At 35.4% G+C, this 23166-nt stretch overlaps 2 protein-coding genes across 2 annotated transcripts; both read right to left on the bottom strand.

The window, feature by feature from the left end:
- Positions 1–2674: 2674 nt before the first annotated feature.
- Positions 2675–12622, bottom strand: aldh3a2b (aldehyde dehydrogenase 3 family, member A2b). The gene is made up of 11 exons (XM_073824491.1): positions 12482–12622; positions 11185–11347; positions 10869–11100; positions 9974–10059; positions 6290–6498; positions 6087–6204; positions 5844–5985; positions 5568–5734; positions 5385–5484; positions 5027–5265; positions 2675–3655 (listed from the first exon to the last, which is right to left on the bottom strand). The coding sequence occupies exons 2-11, from the start codon at positions 11344–11346 to the stop codon at positions 3638–3640; spliced, it is 1473 nt and encodes a 490-aa protein (XP_073680592.1). The 5' UTR covers position 11347; positions 12482–12622; the 3' UTR covers positions 2675–3637.
- Positions 12623–21366: 8744 nt separating this feature from the next.
- Positions 21367–22851, bottom strand: LOC141292475 (vitronectin-like). Its single transcript, XM_073824492.1, has 4 exons — positions 22670–22851; positions 22355–22583; positions 22117–22274; positions 21367–21762 (listed from the first exon to the last, which is right to left on the bottom strand). The coding sequence occupies exons 1-4, from the start codon at positions 22758–22760 to the stop codon at positions 21641–21643; spliced, it is 600 nt and encodes a 199-aa protein (XP_073680593.1). The 5' UTR covers positions 22761–22851; the 3' UTR covers positions 21367–21640.
- Positions 22852–23166: the final 315 nt, after the last annotated feature.

Here is a 23166-nt window from a genome sequence, read left to right on the forward strand (position 1 = left end):
CTAGGAAAGTATACTTTCAGTCTACCTTTAATGTACTTCTCAGAAATGTGCTTTGAATACTTCTCAGAAATATAGGTAAAATTAAGTAAACTTGACTTAACTAGAAAAAGTCTAAATATATTTGAGCTACTTGTGCTCTGAGAATCTGTGTATTCATTGTTATACGCTAGGGTATGGCAAGCTGTTTTAGCTTAAAATATACTAAGCGTTACTCGTAAATGCATTTTTACAAGTAACAATTCAATTAGAGAGCTTTATAATCAAATTACTAGTAATAATGCCAATTAGAGAGTTCTTTTAATACAGTTTTACTAGTTACAATTACAATTACAGAGCTCTCTAATTCAAATCTTAATAGTAAAAATTCCAATTACAGAGCTTTCTACCAGTAGCAATTCTAATTAGAGAGCTCTACAAATGAATTTTTAGTAGTTATATGTCTCCATTGACTTCCATTTATTTTTAATTACAGAGCTCTACAACTGAATTAAGAATTACAATTAGAGAGCTCTACAATTGAATTCTTACTAGTAACAATTACAATTAGAGAGCTTTCTAAATAAATTTTTATTATAGTATGAATTCCAAATACAGAGCTCTCTAATTCAGTTTTTACTAGTAACAATTCCGATTAGAGAGCTCTCTAATTTAATTGTTACTAGTAAAAATGCAATTACAGAGCTCTACAATTACATTTTTTACTAGTAAATAACCAAATTGGAATGGAATCGTTACTAGTAAAAACTGAATTAGAGAGCTCTCTAATTGAAATTCTTACTAGTAAAAATTCTGTTGTAGAGCTCAGTAATTAAAAATAAATGGAAGTCAATGGAGACATATGACTAGTAAAAATTAATTTGTAGAGCTCTCTAATTGGAATTGTTACTAGTAAGAATTGAATTAGAGAGCTCTGTAATTGGAATTGTTACTAGTAAGAATTCAATTAGAGAGCTCTTTAACTGTAATTGTAACTAGTAAAATTAGATTTAAAGAGCTCTCTAATTGAATTGTTACTTGTAAAAAATGCATTTATGATGAGTAACGCTTAGTATATTTTAAGCTAAAACGGCTGGCCATACTAGGGGCACTATTGTACATCTTCTGAACAGAATTTCCAAAACACAAGTGAAGAAACCAAAACAACAGATGCTTCCACATGTAATCTGACACAATCGTCAGACATAAAACAGCATCAAAATCATAGATATGTAAAACTGGGTAACATTATGGAATAAATTGTCAACCCATGAAGAGGAAATAATGACTGTCAAGCTTTGGGGTGTTAATCAACTCCATCTATGTTTTGATTATCATGAATAGTGTTTTTTTTTTTTTTTTTTTTTTTTAGCTTTACAAGTAAAGTATAAATAAAGTATGATATAAAGTCAACTTAATGACTATACTTCAAAGTGTACTAAAAATGCATAAAAAGTTTAATTAGTAAACTCAGTATACCTATACATTCACTTTTAGTATATTTGCAGTACAAACTAAAAACATAGATGTAAACTAGCTAGAGGAGTGTACTCAAAGTTTACTAAAAAGTATACTTTACTTAAAAGTATACTTTTATTTACTAGAAAGTGGGCCAATTTAGTCCCAAGGAGTATTGAAATAGTAAACTAGTACACTGATATTTGTATACTTGCTACATAAAGTATACTTAAAAATATACTTGACCTTTACTTATAAGTATACTTAATAAAATAAACTTGAAGTATACTCCTTTTTGGCAAGGGACGTTTTATTAATATTTTACATTTACGTTTTCATTTTAAGTAAACTGTAGATATTTTGTTGTGTTTTATTTGTTAGACTCTGTTTTTCTTCATAGACTATGCCTATACAGTTTTTTTATTTTTAACTTACATTTAACTTTATTTGACTTCATCAAGTACAAAATGCGAAATGTTGCCTTGGTATTTAGTGTTTCTTTCCTCCTCCCCCATCCACCTGTTTTACAGTGTTAGCATAGCACCGTCTGTGTTAATGTTGACATTTGATACCACAACTCCTCCCAATGCCTCTCACAATTCAAAAGCTATGAAAAACGTGTCTGAGACGTATTCCTCATTTGCTGTCGATTTGTTAAATGCATAGTTGAAAACACCTTTACAGTGGGTTGTTTATGTACATTACATCATACGTACTGATTGTTATCTTACTAGAGTGTGTAAATGTACACGTTTTAGACAGTTTCATCGAAACCGGTTTCAAGCCGTAGAACCAGTTTTACTTCCTCGTTCCACAAAGGAATATTCAGGTTGACCTTAGACTCCTTGTAGGCCATATCAGCAGTAAAGCCAAAGTTGTTGAACTCCACATGTTTGGAGCATGGGAAAGATGTATTAATGCTCAGCCATTGCGACTTTAATAACCCTAGTATTCTGTGATGAGTAACTGAAAAGGCTTTGTTTGCTTTTAAAAATGATTCACTTTCATTAATGTGTCAGTGTGCCAAAGAAAAGCAGTACATTTAATTGGTGTCAACCACAAAAAGGAGTACACATGAGCTTTTGTGTATTTGTGTAGGAGGGCAACAAAGAGCCAGATAAAGAAAAGAAAAAAAAAACTCAAAGAGGAGCAAAAACAAACATGACAAACATTCTTCCACCTGCTACAGACAGTAAGATGCCAGAAGCTACACTATTCAATCAGAAAACCCACATGCAGCTGTGTAAAAACAAGTTTATTGTTGCATTAAAAATTATTTCGGTAAGTCTCTGTATATCTATTGAATTATTATAAGACACATACAGTATGTTAGGACTAATGGAAATGTGTAAACAGATGCATTGATCCTTCAGATACAGAACATAGACATCATTAGAACATATCTAAAGTGAAATGTTGTCACTGTAGGAATATTATCACAAACATATTACATATATGGTGTAGTTGGTCTGCTTTCTTCACTGAATAGTTCAATTTTTGGTTTTGTTGCAAACCCATATGGCATTTCTTATTCACTTGCATTGTATAGAAAAGAGCAGCATAATTATCAAATTTCTTCATCTTGTTTTATAGAAAAGGAAACACAAATGGGTTTGGGACATCATGAGGATGAGTAAATGATGACAGAATTTTCATTTTTGAGTAAACTATTCATTTAAATATAAAATAACTATATATTCTGTATGCACATGAAGCAATTCTTCATAATATAACTGCAACACTTGTTAACAGTTGACAAAACTTACATTTAAACTCACATTAAGTTTGAAATGTGCATTTCTTCAAAATGCTGGACTTCTTATTCAAAATAGCATATGTTATAAGTTACGTGTTTTTATATTGCATAAGAAAACTAAATTACTCTATTCTGTGAGACCTTCATTTCCTTCATTTAAAAACACCCCAGACATTATGGACAGGATGGCTAGGGTCTTTGAGTGTTTTCTAAAACGGACACTGATTAAAGTGCTCCGGATATAATAATAATTAGAATTAAAATTGCGTGTTTGTTTCAATGACCTAAAATGCAGCATTGTCAAAATGATTGAAATGAATCATGGCCATGAGAATAAAACTAAGGCAAAGGAGGGAAGCAGCACTTCAGTAGGAGTTAGCCCACCATCTGACCAAGGCTCCTCTGTGTTCAGGGTGGAGGTAAGATTTCTTCATATTATTCACATTCTTAGTCAGTAAAGTATCTCTGTAAAAAAACAAAAAAAAAAGAATGAGTTTATCAGGAAAGGCTAATTTTTACATCTAATTTAGATGAGCTATATAATATTGTTTGATTTTATTTCAGTTGCATATTATTTTGAATATTTCATTATAAAAAGTTGTAATATTATCAAATGTTTACATGTATAATACAACATACCATATATAATTATATTTTAAAAATTATGATGTTTATATAGCATGTTAATAAACTGTATTACTTAGTGGAAGAATAGCCTATTTTTTAAGTTGACTAGGATTTATGGTGAATAAATGTCTATTTTTAATAAAAAAATATTAGCAATACATTTGATATGTAATATAATATAATATTTTTATTATAATAAATTAATATTTTTATATAAAATTGATATATAATAATAATCATAAATCATGTTTATTATATAAGAATATAATAATACATGGGAACCCTCTAGTAGTATTTTGATTTAGACTTTTATTTTGATTATTATTAATAATTTATGTGACCCTGGACATTATATTATTAATATAAATATTCAGAAAATCGCCTTAAAAGTTGTCCAAATGAAGTTATTAGCAATGCATATTACTAATCAAAAGTTTTGATACATTTACGGTAGGAAATTTATGAAATATTTTCAGGAAACAAGATCTTTACTTAATATCCTAATGATTTTTGGTATAAAAGAAAAAAATATAATTTTGACCCATACAATGTATTTTTGGCTACTGCTACAAATATACCTGTGCTACCTGTGTTTTGAGGTCCAGGTTCACATATGCATTTTTATACCTTTTTAACAATATCAACATATTTTATACATACATAATAGTATAATTTATATTACATATAAATATATTTTAAATATTACAAAAATTTGTGTGTACATACAGATCATTTCATAAGTCAAAAATGTGACCCTAGACCACACAACCACTCATAAGTAGCACGGGTATATTTGTAGCCAAGAGCCAACAATTTATTGTATGGGTCAAAATTATAGATTTTTTTTCCAAAAATCATTAGGATATTAAGTCAAAGATATTTTGTAAATTTCCTATCATAAATATATCAAAACTTAATTTCTGATTAGTAATCTACAAGGCTAAGAACTTCATTTTCTCAATATTTAGATTTTTTGCACCCTCAGATTCTAGATTTTCAAATAGTATCTCAGCCACATATTGTCCTGTCCTAACAAACTATACATCAATGGAAGCTTATATATTCAGCTTTCAGATGATGTATAATTCTCAATTAAAAAAAAAAATGCCCCTTATTACTCATTCTGTGGTCCTGGGTCACAAATGAAAAAATCTGTAATGTATAATAGTTTTAAAAAACTTATTTCGCATGAGTATAGCAGTCTGTTACCTGTACAATCACTGCAACAAAGACGACCATCAGAGCCAGCATCGCCAAGCGACCCAGGCTGCTGAAGTCGATGTGTTTGAGCATGAAAAATCGTGCCCAGCCCATCTTATCTGGTGTATGTGGTGGGTAGCGCATCTTGTTCACATTCTCCATCTTCAGCTTTTTGATTAGACAGCCACGCAAGTGACTCAAGTTATCAAAGCCATGCTTGCCGTGATAGCAGCCCATCCCACTGTTACCTGCAGAGGGAGCCAAAGAGCTGAGATACAGTCCACACATCAGTTTTCTCTTATATTTGACTGGTCAAAACAACTGTTTGATTTATGCAAAATAAAAACATTTCATTAAAAGAACTCACCAACTCCACCAAAAGGCAAAGAGCTTACTGAGAAGTGCATCAAACAGTCATTGGCCACCACTCCACCACTAGAGGTCTCCGCAATCATACGCTTGATCAGCTATAATGAGAGGACAGTTTTGTACAGTTGTCATAGGTCAAACGTCATCTTTCTTTATATATGAACAAATAATCAATTTAAACCTTGTCTTCTGAAGAAAAGATGTACAAGGCAAGGGGTTTCTCTCTCTGGTTGATGAATTTGATGGCTTCATCTGCACTGCTAACTGTCAGGACAGGCAACAGAGGCCCGAAGATCTCCTCCTGCATCACCTTGGCATCCGGCTTCACGTCTCTTAAAACGGTTGGACCTGTGAGGAAATGCATGTTGAATAAAATAGAGAGTTATAAATGTGATTACACTGTTATTAAACAGTTATTAAATATAATTATCTTCTGAGCAATGCAGATAATTTATACCAATGTAGCACTCCGACTCATCGTTTTCACCCCCCACAGCGATAGTGCTGCCCTCCAACAATCCCATCAGTCTCTTGAAGTGGCGCTGATTAATAATGCGTCCATAATCCTGACATTTTTTGGGGTCTTCGGTATAGAAATCCTGATCATCACAAAAGAAGGTATGTATTAGCTGATTTCACATTTTCTACATTTGTCGGTTTTTACCCGACCAAAACTGTCATTCACAAATAACGTACGTACTTTAATGTTCTTCTTGATCTCTTCAATCACTCTGTCTTGCATACTGGGGTCACACAGTATATAGTCCGGAGCAATGCAGGTCTGACCACAGTTTGAATACTTCCCCCATGCAATACGCCTGTAACGTCACAGAAGACATGTATTTGGAATCATTTCACGGCTTCAGTGCGTACAAACTAAGGATTCGTTCTGAATCGACTGACCGGCAAGCAATGGCGAGGTCACAGTTCTTGTCGATGTAGCACGGGCTCTTTCCGCCCAGCTCCAGAGTGGTAGGGGTTAAGTGTTTAGCAGCAGCCTCCATGATGATTTTAGCCACTGTGCCATTTCCAGTGTAGAAGATGTGATCAAACTGCTGCTTGAGCAACTCTTGCGTCTCTGTCACCCCACCGGTGACAACAGGATACAACTCCTGAGATCAACATCATTAGAATTTATTCAAATATTTAGGGTTACCCCAACCATTAATCCGTTTTATTTAGTTTAATTTATAAACCACAATCAAAACAGTTAACCCTAGGTCATTCTAAATATTTAATCTCCTCTTAAAAATTAATCCTGGGTGTTCATAAACTGTCGTTTCACAGTGTACATTCCTAAACCCTTGGTGAATGTTCTTATTTGCATATTTTAGTGTCAGTGTCATTGATTGGCCAAACACAGCACACTATAGACCAATTTGAAGGGAAAGGGGTAAAATCCATGGAATAAGAGAAAAAAATATTGTTGTGCCCTTTGATGTCAGAACTGGAATGCAAATCATTTTTATAGAATACTGTCATCAAAGACACCATTTGAAACTAAACACAGATGTTTAAACGGACAGAATATGGATAAAACCTGCTATGATTACTCTACTTTTAAAGCATAAATCTGATTTAAACAATTGGTCTACATCAGGGGTTTTCAAACCTGTCCTGGAGCCTCCCCTGCCCTGCACATTTTGCTTGTCTCTCTCATCTAATACACCTGATTCAAATCATCAGCTCATTAGTAGAGACTGCAAGACCTGAATTGGGTGTGCCTAATAAGGGAGACATACAAAATGTGCAGGGCAGGGGAGGCTCCAGGACAGGTTTGAAAACCCCTGGTCTACATAATATTCACAAATGCAGTTCTAGTATGGTTTAGCCCTTCAGTTACAGCATGAAATACTATTTAAACCTATATCATTTTACTGAACATTTACCTATTTTATCTCACAATTCTGACTCTTTTCTTGCAAATGCAAGTTTCTATCTCCTAGTTTGGACTTTAGAACTCGATTTAATTTAGCAATTGCAAGTTTGTCAATTCTGAGCAGTGTTGTTTTTGACAACCATCTTAGATTTAGTCTTAGTCTTAGTCTTTTGGACTAAAATGCTTATTAGTTTTAGTCAAATTTTAGTCACTTCTATATGTGATAGTTTTAGTCCAATTTTAGTCGATGAAAGTCAAAAAGGTTTTAGTCTAGTTTTAGTCGACGAAAAATCAAAAAGGTTTTAGTCTAGTTTTAGTCAAAAAAAGGGGAAAAAGTAGTCTTTTAACAAATTAATGTAGGTCAGTAAGTATTTTGCTGTTGGGTAGTGTCACTTAAGTTCTGAAAAAAGCAGATCTATAGTTCAACACAATGTGAGCTTCCGGATCGACTATTTTCACCAATAATTACAATAATGAAGGAATGTTTTAAAACATAAAAGACAAACAAGGATGGAATGCTAAAACGGCTTGCCATACTAGTATGGCAAAGAGTTTTTAATGCTAAAATGGCTTGCCATAGCGGCAGATATTTTTCGGTTTTAATTGGCATGCACAATAAGCAGAAATGTCATGCATTTTAAACGTCTGACGGACCACCCACTAACATTTTCGTCTATTCTCGTCTCGTCAACGAAAACTCACACACGTCTCGTCATGTTTTAGTCATCAATGAGCCACTTTTATCTCGTCAACGTCTCGTTATCGTCATGAAAAAAAGTGGCGTCAACGAAATGATTTCGTCATCGTCATCGTTGACGAAAACAACACTGATTCTGAGGAGCCAGGAGTGTGGGATATGAGCTTATGATTCTGAGCCGGGGGAAAAAGAAAGAATGACGAGTGAGATATAATCTCGGAATTGCTAGAAAAGTCAGAATTTCAATTCTAAATTTCCTCCATAATTTCCATGTCCTCCATAGACTGCTACTTTAAAACGGTCAATTCTGCCACCAGATAGGCTCCGCCCACAAAACGTGTCATCACTGTTTACAAATACTGATATTGGTTTATAACCCCCTTCACACATACAGTCTTTTCTGGGAAATTATCGTTAACAGATCACGTGTAAACAGGAGCTTTTAAAAAAAAAAACGGTAAATTTGTTCTGGCAATTTTTTATCAGTATAAGAATTTACAAACCAGTAACTTTTCCAGTCATTTACCAGTAATGTGATCTGTTTGAACGCAGAACGAGATTACCGGTATGAGCACGTACCAGCTCAATACGTGCTGACGTTAAACGTCTAATCTGGGCCAATCATAACATTCTGATGCAGATGACACATGTACACTGCATTGTGTGGTTCAGTTTGAAGTCGTCCAATGCGATGTCTCTGGGCCAAAAGCAGTTGCATAAATGTGAATGTTTGACACAAAAAAATCTACAAAAACACTGACCACTTATGTCCCTTGTTTGAACAACACTGGGAGATGCAGACATTGCTGTGTTTCCATGACTGACCAAAGCATGTAAATATGTTATATAGTCTGTTCTTAAAGGTGCTGTACGTAATTTTTTGACTGTACCAAAGCATAAAAACACCATAACAAATATATTCACAGTAGGGATGTAACAATATTATCAGTATTGTAATATCACGCAAAATAGCAAAACTGTCTCCATATTATCATGGTCACATGACGATATGAAACGATAGGTCTTTAGGCAAAAAGTGTAGTTTTTAATATATATTTCAACTTCTTATTTTAACATCAAAAATGTTCACTAACTCTCGAACTAAAACCGAAAGCACAATATGGCTTAATCCCTTTATCATGTCTGTTTCCACTGTGCATTTCAAAGCGAAGCATGCACTTCGTTCAGGCGATCAGCTTGTGATCCAGTGTTTTCCGTAACTCAGAATGGCTCAGTTCACAGTGAATGAATGCAGTGAACCCATTTATTGCATGTGCTAGCGTGCATTTGGGAATGCAATGGCCACCAGTTATGCTTTATATTCGCAAAAGATGATTACAGTATTTCACTAGATCTGTAGTTTTAGTGAGCCTGTTTTCACCGAAGCTGGAGATTTCTAAATTGCTAAAAACGTGAAGTATGGATTGCTGACAATTAGTGGTTTTAGTTCAGTCCAATTTTTAAAATATCTCTTTTTAAAGTGTAGAAATGAGAAAATAATTTTTGTAATTTCCCTACTGTAGTGTAAAGCAAAAATAATATACCTATGAAAAATTCATTTTCATTTATTTTACAGTGCAGTAAATGGCTATTACTGTCATTGTTGTTGTTATTATTATTATACTCTAATTAATTTGGCTACCTAAAATACCAGTGTGAATGTAGTTTAGAATGAGACACTATATCACAACTAAAAAGTCAATTCACTGACTTCTTAAAGTGCATTAGATTAGACTGCACCTTTAAGTATCTAACAGTAACATTCTAACACCACAGCATTTTCCACTGTAGAAGTTTGGCACCACAATGTGGGGTTAACAGCGCAAAAGCACTGCTAACACACTAGGTTTTATAACCCCAGGTAAAAAGCAGTGCTAACCCTGCTTCTAAATCACAAGTGTGAAATGTACCTTTACCTGGTGTTGAAAGTGGGAGTTTAGAACAACAATAACCCAGTGTAAAAAGCCCTTCTGTGTTTATTCATAAAATCATGAAAAAAATGTAATCTTACTTTGTCCAGGTAAAGCGGTAAGAAATCCTCCATTACTTTGGAAGTGTGAGAACTGACTTCAGATGGCTTGATTACAGCTGCATTGCCTGCAAACACAGCATTCATTGTAATATTAAATATGTACAGTCATCCTATATCTTTACTAGTAAAACCCTAGCTCTGTAAAGATGGTGTAGATGTATAATTCAAATAAAAACACTTCAACAGTAACCACTTCAAATGTATCTCTAATTTTACACAGTCGTAAATATATGAGCAACTTATCAATGAAATATATAAAAAATGTAATTAGTAAAAGTTGACCACATTCTTACAGACACAGATAATAGACAGATAGTTAAAAGCTCAAGCTATCTGTGTATAGTGATAGTGAGTTTAAATCAATGACTGCATTTTTACTCCTTTTTTTAAAAACGGGATTTGCAAAAAAAGTTAAATAGACACATAAATATAATTTGACATGCTCATGTCATGTATATGCCTTCCTGAACTTTACCACAATAATCTAAAATGTCACTGGGAGTTCTTTATGCTAGTGTACTTTGATCTGTTAGCAAAGGGCAGTGTCACATAAGTAGGGCAAGGTACAATGCAGTGTTATTTTAGTATCATTGAGTATCAATAATTTAAACCTGAACATAAACAGAACATTTTGATGAAGTTTGTGGAGTTCATTCTGCTTTAGTGTTGCTATTATTAAAGCAAAATTGTTGTTAAATGGATATATGAAAATATAAATATAAAAGTGAATATAAAAGCATTACATTAGATCAATGCCATACCAGTGGTATCAGACTTAAAGTCCACATAAGGCCTCTAGATATACTTAGAGGCTACATAAAGAATTTATGTCATTTGTCCGTTGATTTAGATGATCTTCAATAGACCTTTATACCTGCTGCTATAGCTCCTATGAGGGGCCCGATGGTGACTGCCCAGGGATAATTCCAGGCCCCAATGACCAGCACTACTCCCAGAGGCTCTGGCTGGATGTAGACCTGGTCTGAGATGGTCATCATGCTCTTGCTCACGGGTCGAGGAGCTGCCCATTCTTTCAGATTTCTCACAGCCAGGTTAATCTCACTTTCCAGACCCAGAGTCTCATACAAAGGAGTTCCACACTCACTCTGTCACCAGATACAGACTCAGATCAGTTACACAGGTAAACAATGTTTAAAACTGAACAATACACAAGTTGATGGGTCACCAACCCTTCTGAGATCCTTTTTGAGACCCTCTGCGATTTCCTTCTGTCGCTCTCTGACAAAACGCAGCAGGTTTTTTAGCTGGGTAATGCGGTACTCAAGTGATTGGCTCCGGCCAGTGTTGAAGGCCTTCCTGGCACGTTCCACAGCTTTCTGCTCTCGAGACATACTGTGAAAGAGGAAGTCATTCATTTCACTCCGGTTATACTTCTGTCACATTTAGGTAAACTTCACACAATGATCTCATATATATATTTAGGTGAGAGCCAAGAATTAGATTTGACATCTGAGCCCTTAAAAAGTAAATGATGGAACAAGCAATTTTTTAAAGACTATTTCACAATATCAGAAATCATATGGCAGCTCATGATCTAAAATTTTGCATTGCGACATGTCTCTCTGCACTTTGAAAATGTTTTCAACATCAGGCCAAAACCACATCTCTGTTTCTATTAATTTAACACGGAATTTCTGTCATTTATACCAAGTTTTATAAGCTGTCAAAGTGTCAACTCTGTTTTTGTTAATTATGAGTTATAAATTCATAATGGTTGGAAAAGTGCAATGAGCTTGTTGCAGCACGTTTTAACATTGACACCACCTTATTTTTGTTTAGTGTGTTAATTTTTTTCTACAGTGTAACAAATTATCAAAATAATTCATTTATATAATCATAATAATTGTTTTATTATCACGTTTTACAATAATAATAGCAATAATAATATATTGTAATTATTATACTATTATTGTAGTAGTTACTTGAAATAAATTCGAGTATATACTAAATACTATAGAATAATAAATATCTAGTAACTAATAGTTACTAATTAAGTAATCAAATGATCAAATAACTGCTATTAAAATAAAAACTAATAATTTAGGAAAAAGTGCGTAGTCATGTGACAGCCTTGATTTCAGTTTGGCAGTAGTGCAGTAGGTTAGAAGTTATGCAACGCACACATAGCGGACTATGATGAGATTCCCTTAGTCATACAGTACGTGAATGCAGAAACATAATAACATTATATGTATTTGCCAACCATACGGTTTATAGATTCTCATATAACTCTCCATTGAATACGGTTATAAAAAGTTAAGATTCTCAATGTCTCATTGCTATGCGCAGTTGCAATTACACGTTTATAACAGGCTAGACTCCCAGAAGAAGAACTGAGATGAAACGGATTCAGCTCTTCGTTTTATTACTTTGTTGCACCACATCGCTGCTGTCGGAGCCAAATACTAGGACGTCGATTAATACGCTTTCGAAAATGACAACAAATGCTTTAGTTCAGTACATTACCTTCGGTTATTTCACAGTGCGTCCACGCCTTTCGCTGTATGTATTGTGCGGGGTTCAGATGAAGCGTCCAGATCAGATAGTCCAGTCAAGCTGAACGATGGTAAATATTAAACAATACTGTTCCGTTAACAGAAGATACGCAAGCGGAGGGGGCGGAGTCTCTTCCGGAGGCGTGGTTGCAAAGCTTCAAAGCTGTAGCCCGGAGGCAGTGTATTTAGTTACAATCAGCACACACTGACAGAGGATAAGGCTACGTTGCATTTGGGTTACTGTGATGTATTTTACTTATTTTATACTATTTATAATATTTTTAAAACATATACAGTCAAGCCCGAAATTATTCATACCCCTGGCTGATTCTGACTTAAAATTACTTTTATTCAACCAGCAAGTTTTTTATTATTTATTAGAAATGACATGGACGTCTCCCAGAAGATATTAAGACGATGTACAAGAGGCATCATTGTGGAAAAAAAAGAAAGAAAGCTGACCAGCTTTTTTGCATGTCTCCATTGGTATTTTTGCCCATTCATCTGAGCTCCAACTCTTTCAGGTTGGAGGGTCTCCTTGCCATCACCCTGAACTTTAGCTCCCTCCACAGATTCCCAATTGGATTTAAGTCAGGACTCTTGGCTGGGCCATTGCAAAACGTTAATGTTTTTGTCTGCTAACCATTTCTTCACCACTTTTGCTGTGTGTTTTGGATTGTCGTCGTGCTGAAATGTCCACTGATGCCCAAGGCCAAGTTTCTCTGCAGACTGCCTGATGTTGTTGTTAAGAATTTTGATGAATTGCTCCTTTTTCATGGTGCCGTTTACTGTGATTAGGTTTCCTGGTCCACCGGCTAAAAAACAGCCCCAAAACATTAGGTTCCCACCACCATGTTTGACAGTGGGGATGGTGTTCTTAATGTTGAAGGCTTCTCCTTTTTTACGCCAAATGAAGGCTACATCATTGTGGCCAAACAATTCAATTTTTGTTTCATCTGACCATAAAACAGAAGAACAGAAGTCTTCTTCTTTGTCCAGATGAGCATTTGCAAAGGCCAAGCTGGCTTTTGTGTGCCTTCTCTGGAGAAGTGGTGTCCTCCTTGGTCTGCGTCCGTGGAACCTAGCGGTGTGCAGTGTCTGTTGGCCTGTCTGCTCTGAGATGTTGCCATCAGCAGAACCCAAATTCATCAGGATGGCCTTGGTGGTGATCTTTGTGATTCCTTGGTGGTGATCTTTGTGATCTTTGTGATTCTTTTTTACCTCTCTCATTATCCTCCTGGCCAGCACAGGTGTCACTTTTGGCTTCCGACCATGTCCTCTGAGATTTTTCACAGTGCAGAACGTCTTGTATTTTTTAATAATACTTTGCACTGTAGCCACTGGAACTTCAAAACATTTAGATATGGTCTTATAGCCCTTTCCTGACTTATGAGCAGTTACAATGCGCAGCTGCAGTTCCTCAGTGCGCTCCTTTGTCTTAGCCATGACTGTCCACAAACCAACAGCAGAGAGCTTCTGTTTTTCACCCGTTGAGTTGATTAAAACAGCTGTTCCCAATGAATCAGGGTAATTAGGATGCTTTAGAACAGCTTGGACTATTTGGAAAGGTACAGAACTTTGGATTTTCCCATAGACTGTGACAGTTTGCAAAGGGTATGAATAATTTTGGACATGCCACTTTTTGCTCAAATGTAAATAAAAGCTGAGAAATATCTTTTTACACAATGATGCCTCTTGTACATCGTCTTATTAGTTTTTGGGAGAAGCCTGTGTCATTTCCGGTCAAAAAAAAAAAACCTTGCTGGTTGATTGGCTTGACTGTAAATACTCCATGTGACTTACTCTTGGTTGATGGTAAAGTCAATATTTAATCCAAGAGAAAATGGCAAACAATAAGGCAACACTTTAAACATCTGTTACAAATGTAACCAATAGGGTTAAATGTGTAAATCATGAATAAACATTATTGTAAACTAATACTAGCCAGACAGTAGAGGCTACAGAGCAAAAGAATTTGATGTTAATATTAAATCATTTGATTCTGCAATGGTAGCTAATCCTTCACTAAAAAAAAAAAAAAAAAAGATTAATTAAATTTACTAAATTTTTTTAAGGTAAGTGGTTGCAATCAATTTATTTTAGCTACATTTAAGTAAAAAAAAAGTTAGTCAACTGAATTCAACTGTTGAGGCTTTTTGCTAGACTTAAAGGTTGTATCAGCGATTTCTAGCCTGAAACATAAAGTGTCAAATTCAGCTGACCTTTCATCACGATCCGCTCGCTAACTGCCCCATAAATTGTCTGTGAAAAAAACGCGTCTCTCTGGTCAGCCTAGGGTCCGAGATATGCCAAAAAAACAATCGGCACTACCAACCTTTCCACAGATAAACAAACAGTGTTCCAACCAATCAGCGTCAGGGGTTTGGTGTTGTGGACTTTCGCTCCGCCTCCCTCACATCCCTGCACCAGTAGGAAAGTCCACAACACCAAACCCCTGACGCTGATTGGTTGGAAATCGCTGATACAACCTTTAAGTCATCTATATTTTCAGGTCAGCGGAAAACAAACAGCATGATAATTGGTCACTTTTTATGCCAGTCACTCTTAGCAGTGTCCAGTGATGGGTAGATGGCTTACGAATCGCAGTCTGTCACTGATTCCAAATGACATGGCAAAAAAATTTAGTTAGTAATGTAATCCATTGCATAACACATTTTAGATAATATAATCAGACTACAATTGAAATTGTGTAAATCCAGTGCTCGAATTTTGTGTGGCCTCTCAATTTTCTATGTAATTACAGAACCTGACTAGTGACTTTCTGAATAAATATAATCAGTAGGCTATTTTAGAAAAGTAAATTCAAAAGATGAAAAAGAAGATTTTGATTAATTTACTGCTGTTGAGTGAATAATATGTAATCATTTAATAAAATGTAACTGTAGTCTGATTACAAGTATTTTAAAATTTATTTATCTGAAATATAATTAACTACAAGTACTTCATTTTTGGAATCTGATATATAATCCAGATTACATGTTATCAGATACTAGCGATCACTTGTTTTAGCAACCTTGTTGTTATGTACTAGGGTTACGTTAAATTTTTGAATGCACTAAATGAACTTGTAGTATTTACTTAAAAAAAGGTTAACACATTTTAAGTAAATTTTACTGCTACTGCTCTTTAACTTTAGCTTGGTCAGTAAAAGTCTGAGTAATTTACTTGGTGATACTTTATTTGACTTAATATAGCACCTAATTAAACCATGTTTTTAAAGGTGCCATAGAATGCATTGAGAGAATATCTAAAATTGTTCTCTGATATCTACATAGAAGGTATATGGCATAGGAAAGGGCAAAAAATCTCCAGAAATGGTTTTACAGGTCCATTTACAACCCTAGGATTTGCCTTTGAAACATCTAAAATAGATGTCATGTAGAAATCACAGGTTACTAAATCTAACAACAAAAGCAATGATAAAACTTTGTAAATACAGCTGGAAAACTGGGGGGAAAAATCAGCATTATTAATTATTCATGCCCCAGTGTATGATGGGAACACCAGTATCAGGAAAGTTAAGTAGGTTAAAATTTTACACCCTTGTTTTTTTATTATTGCCTGAACTAACCTTTTTCATGTAGAAATCCCATTTGTTTTTCTGTAGTATTTACTACACCACAGAATTTTTGTACAGATAAGAGATGCAAATGAATTGAAATTACTTGAGAAATACTTAGTTTTTTATTTGTATTGTACATGTCGAATTTAACTTACTAAACTTCTTTTAAAATTCTAACACATTTTGCCCAGCTCTTCACCAGCTGTGAAAATAGTTCCTCAGAACTCAGTGCATAATCAATCATAGCTCCTTCTCTTTCAGGTGGATCTCTGTGGCATAATTTTGGCATTGTATCAAAAATTCTTCTCGGTAGCATTATACCTCTAAAGTATGAAAACTGGTCAAACTCCTTGAAATATTTCCTCAAACTGTCAGAATAAATGGTGGATGTTTCCACATCAAACAAAAAGACAGCCTCAGGTGTTTGCAGACTGAAGGGAGAGGAACACAGCTGCGATGACACGTCATTAGCACCATTGTGACAGTGCCGTGCCCCGGGAGCGGGAAAAGACAGAGGATCCATTGGAAAGAAATTGTATGAAGGCAAACACACACATATTCCCACATACCAGGCATATATGCACTCATAGACTAGCTAGACACACACAAAAAATAACTTTGTGGGTTGTTTTAAGACTGTGGAAGCATCAGAATCCTGAAATGAATTGCTGATCACAAAAGAACATCATTTTAAGAAAGGTAGCCAAACAGTAGACTTTGACTTCCATTGTATTTTTTCCATACAATGGATGTCAATGGATACTGCAAACTGTTTGTTTACCACTTAACATTCTTCCTTATACCATAGAAAGAAAGAAACTTATACAGGTTTGGTAGGTCTGGAGCAAGTTGTATTTTGTACATTTGTGTTTTGACAATTTAGTTAAATAATTAATTTAACCAATGCAAGACAAAGCAGAATCCTAGTAAAAGAGATTCATCTAAAGGTAAATTTATACTATGACTCATGTACAGGCATAATAATATTCACATATTTAATTCTTTAACATCTTTTAATTGAAGATATGTCATAATAGCAACACTACAAATGCAAATGAAATGATTTCACTCAATAAATCTGTAGGTTTTCAAGAAAAGCAAATTATATCTAATAAATAAAAAAAATAGAATAACCCCATTAATTACAAAAAGTATTCAATTTTAAAACAATAATACTAATAACAACATGGCATGGTGCCTTGTGTCCCAGTTCTGGGGGACAAAAAAAAGTCTCAGGTATGGTAACCCTTGTACCCTGATTGACGGAATGGTGACATGGTTTCAAAGTTACAACACTAGGGGTCGCACTTGGGAACCCAGACACCACTGACATCATTGAAAAAAGGCAAATGAAATTGGCAAGCAAAAATTTGCATAGCTCGTTGTGTTCTGAGGAGTTCAAGAAAGCATCTCAACGCTCTCAGTGGCAGGTAGGAATTGTGGCATAACAGACACAGCATATCCATTCCCTCCATATGGTATCTAGGGTTACCATATGTAACAGAGACAGACAGAGATAGAAGTTCCAACACTAGGTGTCCCTTTAATACAAGCCACAAATGCACCTCTCCTCCTTGGAATGTTCTAGTGCCAAGGAGGTATGACCTTCTTCTTCACCTGGGAAAGTAGAATGCTAGCGTCATCTGGAAGCCTTTTCTACTTATAAATACTAATAAAAATTCAGTGGCTGGTGCACCTGGTTGTTAGGAAGTCTTCACGTCCTCAAGCGAGAGAAGAACACTACTGAAACTACATCTTACCCAAAGGGAGTTGACATGTGGAGATGCATCCTGTGGATTTGCTAAAGCAAGTACTATGTAGGAGAGGTTTGTATGGTGGGCTCCACATAAGGGTAGAACAAACAAACACAGTAGCATGGTAAGGAGCAGTGGAAGACATATGGAGAACTAACCGAGAGTTAACTGATATGATATGAACTAACTGATAACTAATACAAGAGTTCACTCTTGGGATACTAGAGGGGTAATGGATTATGCAGCAAGTTACTCTGCAAAACACAATGTGAGCGTGCTAGGCTGATGGAGAGGGTAGTCCAGGGTTCATGAGGATGAACTGAAACTGGACTCAAAAGCACACATTATCACCTCAGAGAGGGGAAAGGCACTAAATGCAAGCTCTGCACCTTACCAGGCATCTGAATTAAAGTGTTAGTACCCAGAACTCTGGATAAAAGTGGTTCCATTTGCATATTGTAAAATCTGGCATATGTATAAGGTGTAGCCCATCCCATAGCTCTACAAATGTCTGCTAATGAGGCACCATTTGATAAAAGCAGACGATGCAGCAACACTTATGGTTGAGTGTGCTCACTTCCAAGGGGCATGGTAATTCTGTGACCTAATTAGCCATGAGAATCGCATCGAGATTTTGTATTTAGAGACAGCTTTTCCCTTCTGCCGTCTGGTTTGAGTCTCCCTCGTCAGGAGGGATAGCTCACAGGATCACCACCTGGTCCCTGAAGGCACTAGTGAGAACCAGGTTGGTGTCTCAGGACAGCATGAGAGTATGCCTCAATTCTAGCCACGTTTCATTGATGGACCACTGAGAGAACCCATGTCTCGGAGGATTCAGTGTTCTCAGAGGAATCAGATTGTGCTTCCCCACCGGTCTGTTATACCCACAGTGTGGTAAATGTGATTTAACCAAGTACATGTCACTAGACATTAAGAAATCATGTTCATTTCAAATACTTATATCACTGACAACAGTGGTCCGGCCAGGATATTGTCATTTAAAAGTGAGAGTTGCAGCCCACAACTGATGTTATTGTTGTCATTTTGTGTTTTGGTCTGAGGCGCCAACCTCCAGCTATCTACCAATCACGAAGTCAGTAGAGTTTTGTCATCCGGGTTTCCAGCTCTGTTACAGCTGCAGCTATGAACGTGTCGGATAAAACATGTATAACCTTACAAACCTAAAAGACCTCGTTATGAATCCGAAATACGTCGTGACAAAGTCCGAAAATAAAACAAGGATTTGTATAGGAGATGCCTTTGAAAGATGGAGATGGCTGAAAACGGTGAAGAATTTGAAGACAGACGCCAACGTTGCTAGTTTTCTCCTGGACAAGTAAGATTCATCTATGTTTTGCTAACTTTGCTTCCATACACAGTGGATTTTCCACGGTCGGCCGTGCTAAATGCGTTCATAAAAAGCTTTATATTGCACCACTAGCAGGGTATGAAAACAATCTATGTTCCGACTGAAATGTGGTATAACACCGTGTCTACACCGGACGCGACAGTTGTCGCGCCGCAACAGCTAAAATCTGTCTACATTGGACACAACAAAGCGACCATTGCAAATCATTTAAACTTTGTGTGAGCACGTCATAAATAGAACGCGGCAGCAGATTACTGCCGTGTCGCGCCGCATCCAGTGTAGACAGCATAATAGGTTCTATTGTATTGGTCGCGTCGCCCCGCGCAGCTCGCGTCCGGTGTAGACACGTTGTTACAGTACATCTTTACGAAATAATTGGCTAATCACCATTAGTAAATTTTTGCGATACATAATTACTTCGCAAAACATCTCTCGTGAAGCAACAGAAGAAAAAAAAATACTGTGTAGGACTCGTCACTTGCCATTGGAAGCTCCTTGTAGCAGCCTACGTTCCTGCTGGATCCTGCAGCTTGGATGGCAACCTCGAGTCAGGGGGGAGAGGGAGGGGATACACCGTTCTACAGTATTTTGAAAGTGATTGCAGTACCAGTTTTGGCCACAATCCTACATACGGTTCCTTTAACATAAGTCAATTTCATAGATTACTATTTTCCAATTAGATTAGATTGTTTACTTTCCAATTAGATTAGATTGTTTCAACTGACTAAATCTTACATATATTGATATTTAGGTAAAATGACAAAATTAAAAATAGCACAGCCATTCATCGAAAGTGTTGATATGAGATTTCTTAGTTATCATCTTATCATCTAACTCAAGTTAAAATCAGTTATATAACGGTGAAAGTATGTTAAACCTCATGTGACATGCTGCTGTCAGCATTCTTCAGAGGATCTCTTGTTATCACTCAGACTTTACCCATTCAGAACAACCCTCTGATAAAAGTGACTTAGCTTTTATTAGATCATATTACTTGCTCGTGCTCTAGCTTTTACTCGAAACTAGGCACTGTCAACTGCAGATTTTGTTGGTTCTTATGAGAAATTGCTTGCTGTGTTACAATGTTAAGAAATCACTTTGAATAAAAAAAAATCGGTAAATAGACATTCTAAATAGACAATTTTCTGTCTGCAAATATTTTTTATGTCACATCTCAAGAAAAGTGATAAAAGGACTATGAGAAAAGAATATTTATTTTAACATCTAGTTTTGGAAGTTTGCTGGAGGCAAATGGTGGTTAAATGCAGAAATTTGATGATTCCAACACTTGCTTTCATTATTAGACAACAGTTGCACAACATCTTATGATAAACATATTCAGAAGTGCATGGCATTTTCTTTTGCTGGTGAAGTGGTGTTCACTACTTATAGCTTAATGCTCTTACACTAAGTCAACTCTTAGTGGCCATACAACTGCTCTCTATGAGTGCCACACTCATTTGTGCCACTAGAGGATGTTGTTGTCATCAGGATAGACAGAAGTTGAAGGATGTGCATTTAGAGGAACTTCCTCTTCCATATCTTTATAACTAAGCTTACATTTGTCCTACCAGCTCTTTTCGAGATATACCTAGTAGACTGAGAATTTTCATAATTTCCTATAGGTTCATGAGAAAATATATTTCTCCTTTTAATTTAGCTTGTTTATGATCTTAGGGAAAAAACAAATTGCACTTCAAGATACTTAAAATGCTTACAGGAGCACTATTACCCTCTTTGAGGTATGCATTATTCTTTGATTTTTTTTCTCTGACTCTCTTTTTTTCATATTTTTGTACTTTTTTATTTTGTTCCTTAAAAGTTGATTCCTCGTTAACCATCTTTCTGTTTATATTCAGGTATGCAGTTTGCATCTCTGTAAAATTATGTTTCATACATTAGATCATCTGATAAATTTTAATGAAGTAAATAAAAAACTATTTATTTATTGTAGATTAATCAACAAATTCTGCATAATATCATATGGTGAGAACTTTGAATGAATCTTATTTTGAATAAAAAAAATTTTTAAACTTTTTTTGCACTACATAATGCTTATTATAAATTGCTGACCAGCATGCTAAACCAGATATTCATCTTACAAAATACTGCTTTAAAATATGTTAAGACAAATTAAGAAAATAACACAATACTGTTTGTACTGTTTATTATTCAGTATTACCAAACTTATAACAAGAACAGTTCAAAAGTTCAATCAAGATCATTGTATCTTATTGAATCATTGTAATAAGGTCGTTTCCCTAATGCAAGCAAAACTATTGTCAGCATTACTGTAATGTAACATATCCGGAATGCTTAGAGAACTATAATATTGGCAGCAATGATTAATCCTCATCACTGGCATCTAATTAAGCAATACAATTTAAATCTTCATTACCAACTCAAATACAGAAACCTTGTTTCTTATCTTTTTTCTGCTAAGTCCTTTTCTTTACATCCCAACCAATATTTGCCAATGGATCTTGGGTATGGAGGATTTACGTAGTCAATCCGTTTGCTCTGCAGGTCCACCCTGTAGTATTTATCTAGAGGGGAAATACCACAATATTAATACAAATATTGTAAAAATACATATACAATATTCAGTAATGAATGTTTACCCAAGGCAGCATTTATTTGATCAAAACACATTAAAACAGTAATATTGTGAAATGTTATTGCATTTTAAAATAACTTCTTAAGGAAAAAAATAAAACATTTTTTTCATGATGCAAACCTGAATTTTTCAACCAAATCTGTCCCAACAGCTCAAAATATAAGTCATTAATCTAGACGTACTATGGTGAATCAGGGTAAGACAAGAAAACAGTTTTGATTTTTTTTTTTAATGATGTACTCTAAAAAGAGAATGAACAGAACATCATCATTGTCTGAAGTACCTTTCTTAAAGAAGTAGACATTCTGCACAGGTGTGGCCTTCTCACGGACAGTCTCCACCTCTATGTAATCATCTGGGTCATAGCTCATGTCAAACCAAGATGGACGTCTTCCACGACCTTTTTTCTGGTTCTTACCACGCTTCTCTGCTCCAAAATACCTATAAACCAGATATTTATACAGATATAATTTACACCTCAATGTCCAAAAGTTGTGTCAACAAACCTCAGTAATTCAAACCTTTCTTCATAGTCCAATCCAAAGTCTTCCCAGAAGAGCGAGCGGCTCACTCTGGCTCCCCGACCCCTGGTCTTCTTTCTCCGTCCCGTTTGGCCTTTGCTTACACTGGTGGCTGGAGATGGTGAGGGACCAGGGTTGACGTACAGTCGGCCAACTATTGTTGCATCTATAGGAGGTTTGATGCCAATCCAGTCTTTGGAAATGAAACGTGGCCCTTTGTGATGCTGAACTGGGTGGACAGTGAATAATTCAGCAATTTATTAAACCCCCTGCTTAATGAAAAAAAAAAAAACAAACATATGCACACAGACGTACTGCCTTGAAAGAGCATTCCAAACAGATCATCCAAATCACAATACAGGTTTGTATAACGTGTGAAGGCAACAGAGGGTGAGGATTTGGTCATGCGGTCACATTCTTCATGGGACGGTTGGTGTTTGAACTCATACTGGTAGTACTGGTCCCCTGTGGGAACAAAGGAAACATTAAATGTTAATACATTTATTTCATAAGGTGCATAGCTATTTTTGACATACAGTTGAGGTCAAAAGTTTACATCCCTCTTTCAGAATCTGCCAAATTTGTAATATTTTAGCAAAATAAGAGGGATCATACAAAATTCATGTTATTTTTTATTTAGTACTAATTAAGATATTTCATTTAAAAAAATTATATATAGTCCACAAAAGAAAATAATTGTTGAATTTATAAAAATGACCCAGTTCAAAAGTTTACATCCCCTAGATTCTTAATACTTTGTTGTTACCTGAATGATCAACAACTGTTTATTTAGTTATAGTTTTTTATGAGTC

This window comes from Garra rufa, chromosome 19 (assembly GCF_049309525.1).
Source record: "Garra rufa chromosome 19, GarRuf1.0, whole genome shotgun sequence".
Lineage (NCBI taxonomy): Eukaryota > Metazoa > Chordata > Actinopteri > Cypriniformes > Cyprinidae > Garra > Garra rufa.

Coding starts and splice junctions, on each gene's coding strand:
- aldh3a2b (XM_073824491.1), bottom strand. CDS start 11,346: ATGTCTCGAGAGCAGAAAGCTGTGGAACGTGCCAGGAAGGCCTTCAAC. Junction 6,205..6,289: donor GACCTCGCCATTGCTTGCCG/GTCAGTCGATTC, acceptor GTGACGTTACAG/GCGTATTGCATGGGGGAAGT. Junction 5,485..5,567: donor TCTTTTCTTCAGAAGACAAG/GTTTAAATTGAT, acceptor CTCTCATTATAG/CTGATCAAGCGTATGATTGC.
- LOC141292475 (XM_073824492.1), bottom strand. CDS start 22,760: ATGACCAAATCCTCACCCTCTGTTGCCTTCACACGTTATACAAACCTG. Junction 22,584..22,669: donor TGGAATGCTCTTTCAAGGCA/GTACGTCTGTGT, acceptor CTGTCCACCCAG/TTCAGCATCACAAAGGGCCA. Junction 22,275..22,354: donor GGATTGGACTATGAAGAAAG/GTTTGAATTACT, acceptor TCTGGTTTATAG/GTATTTTGGAGCAGAGAAGC.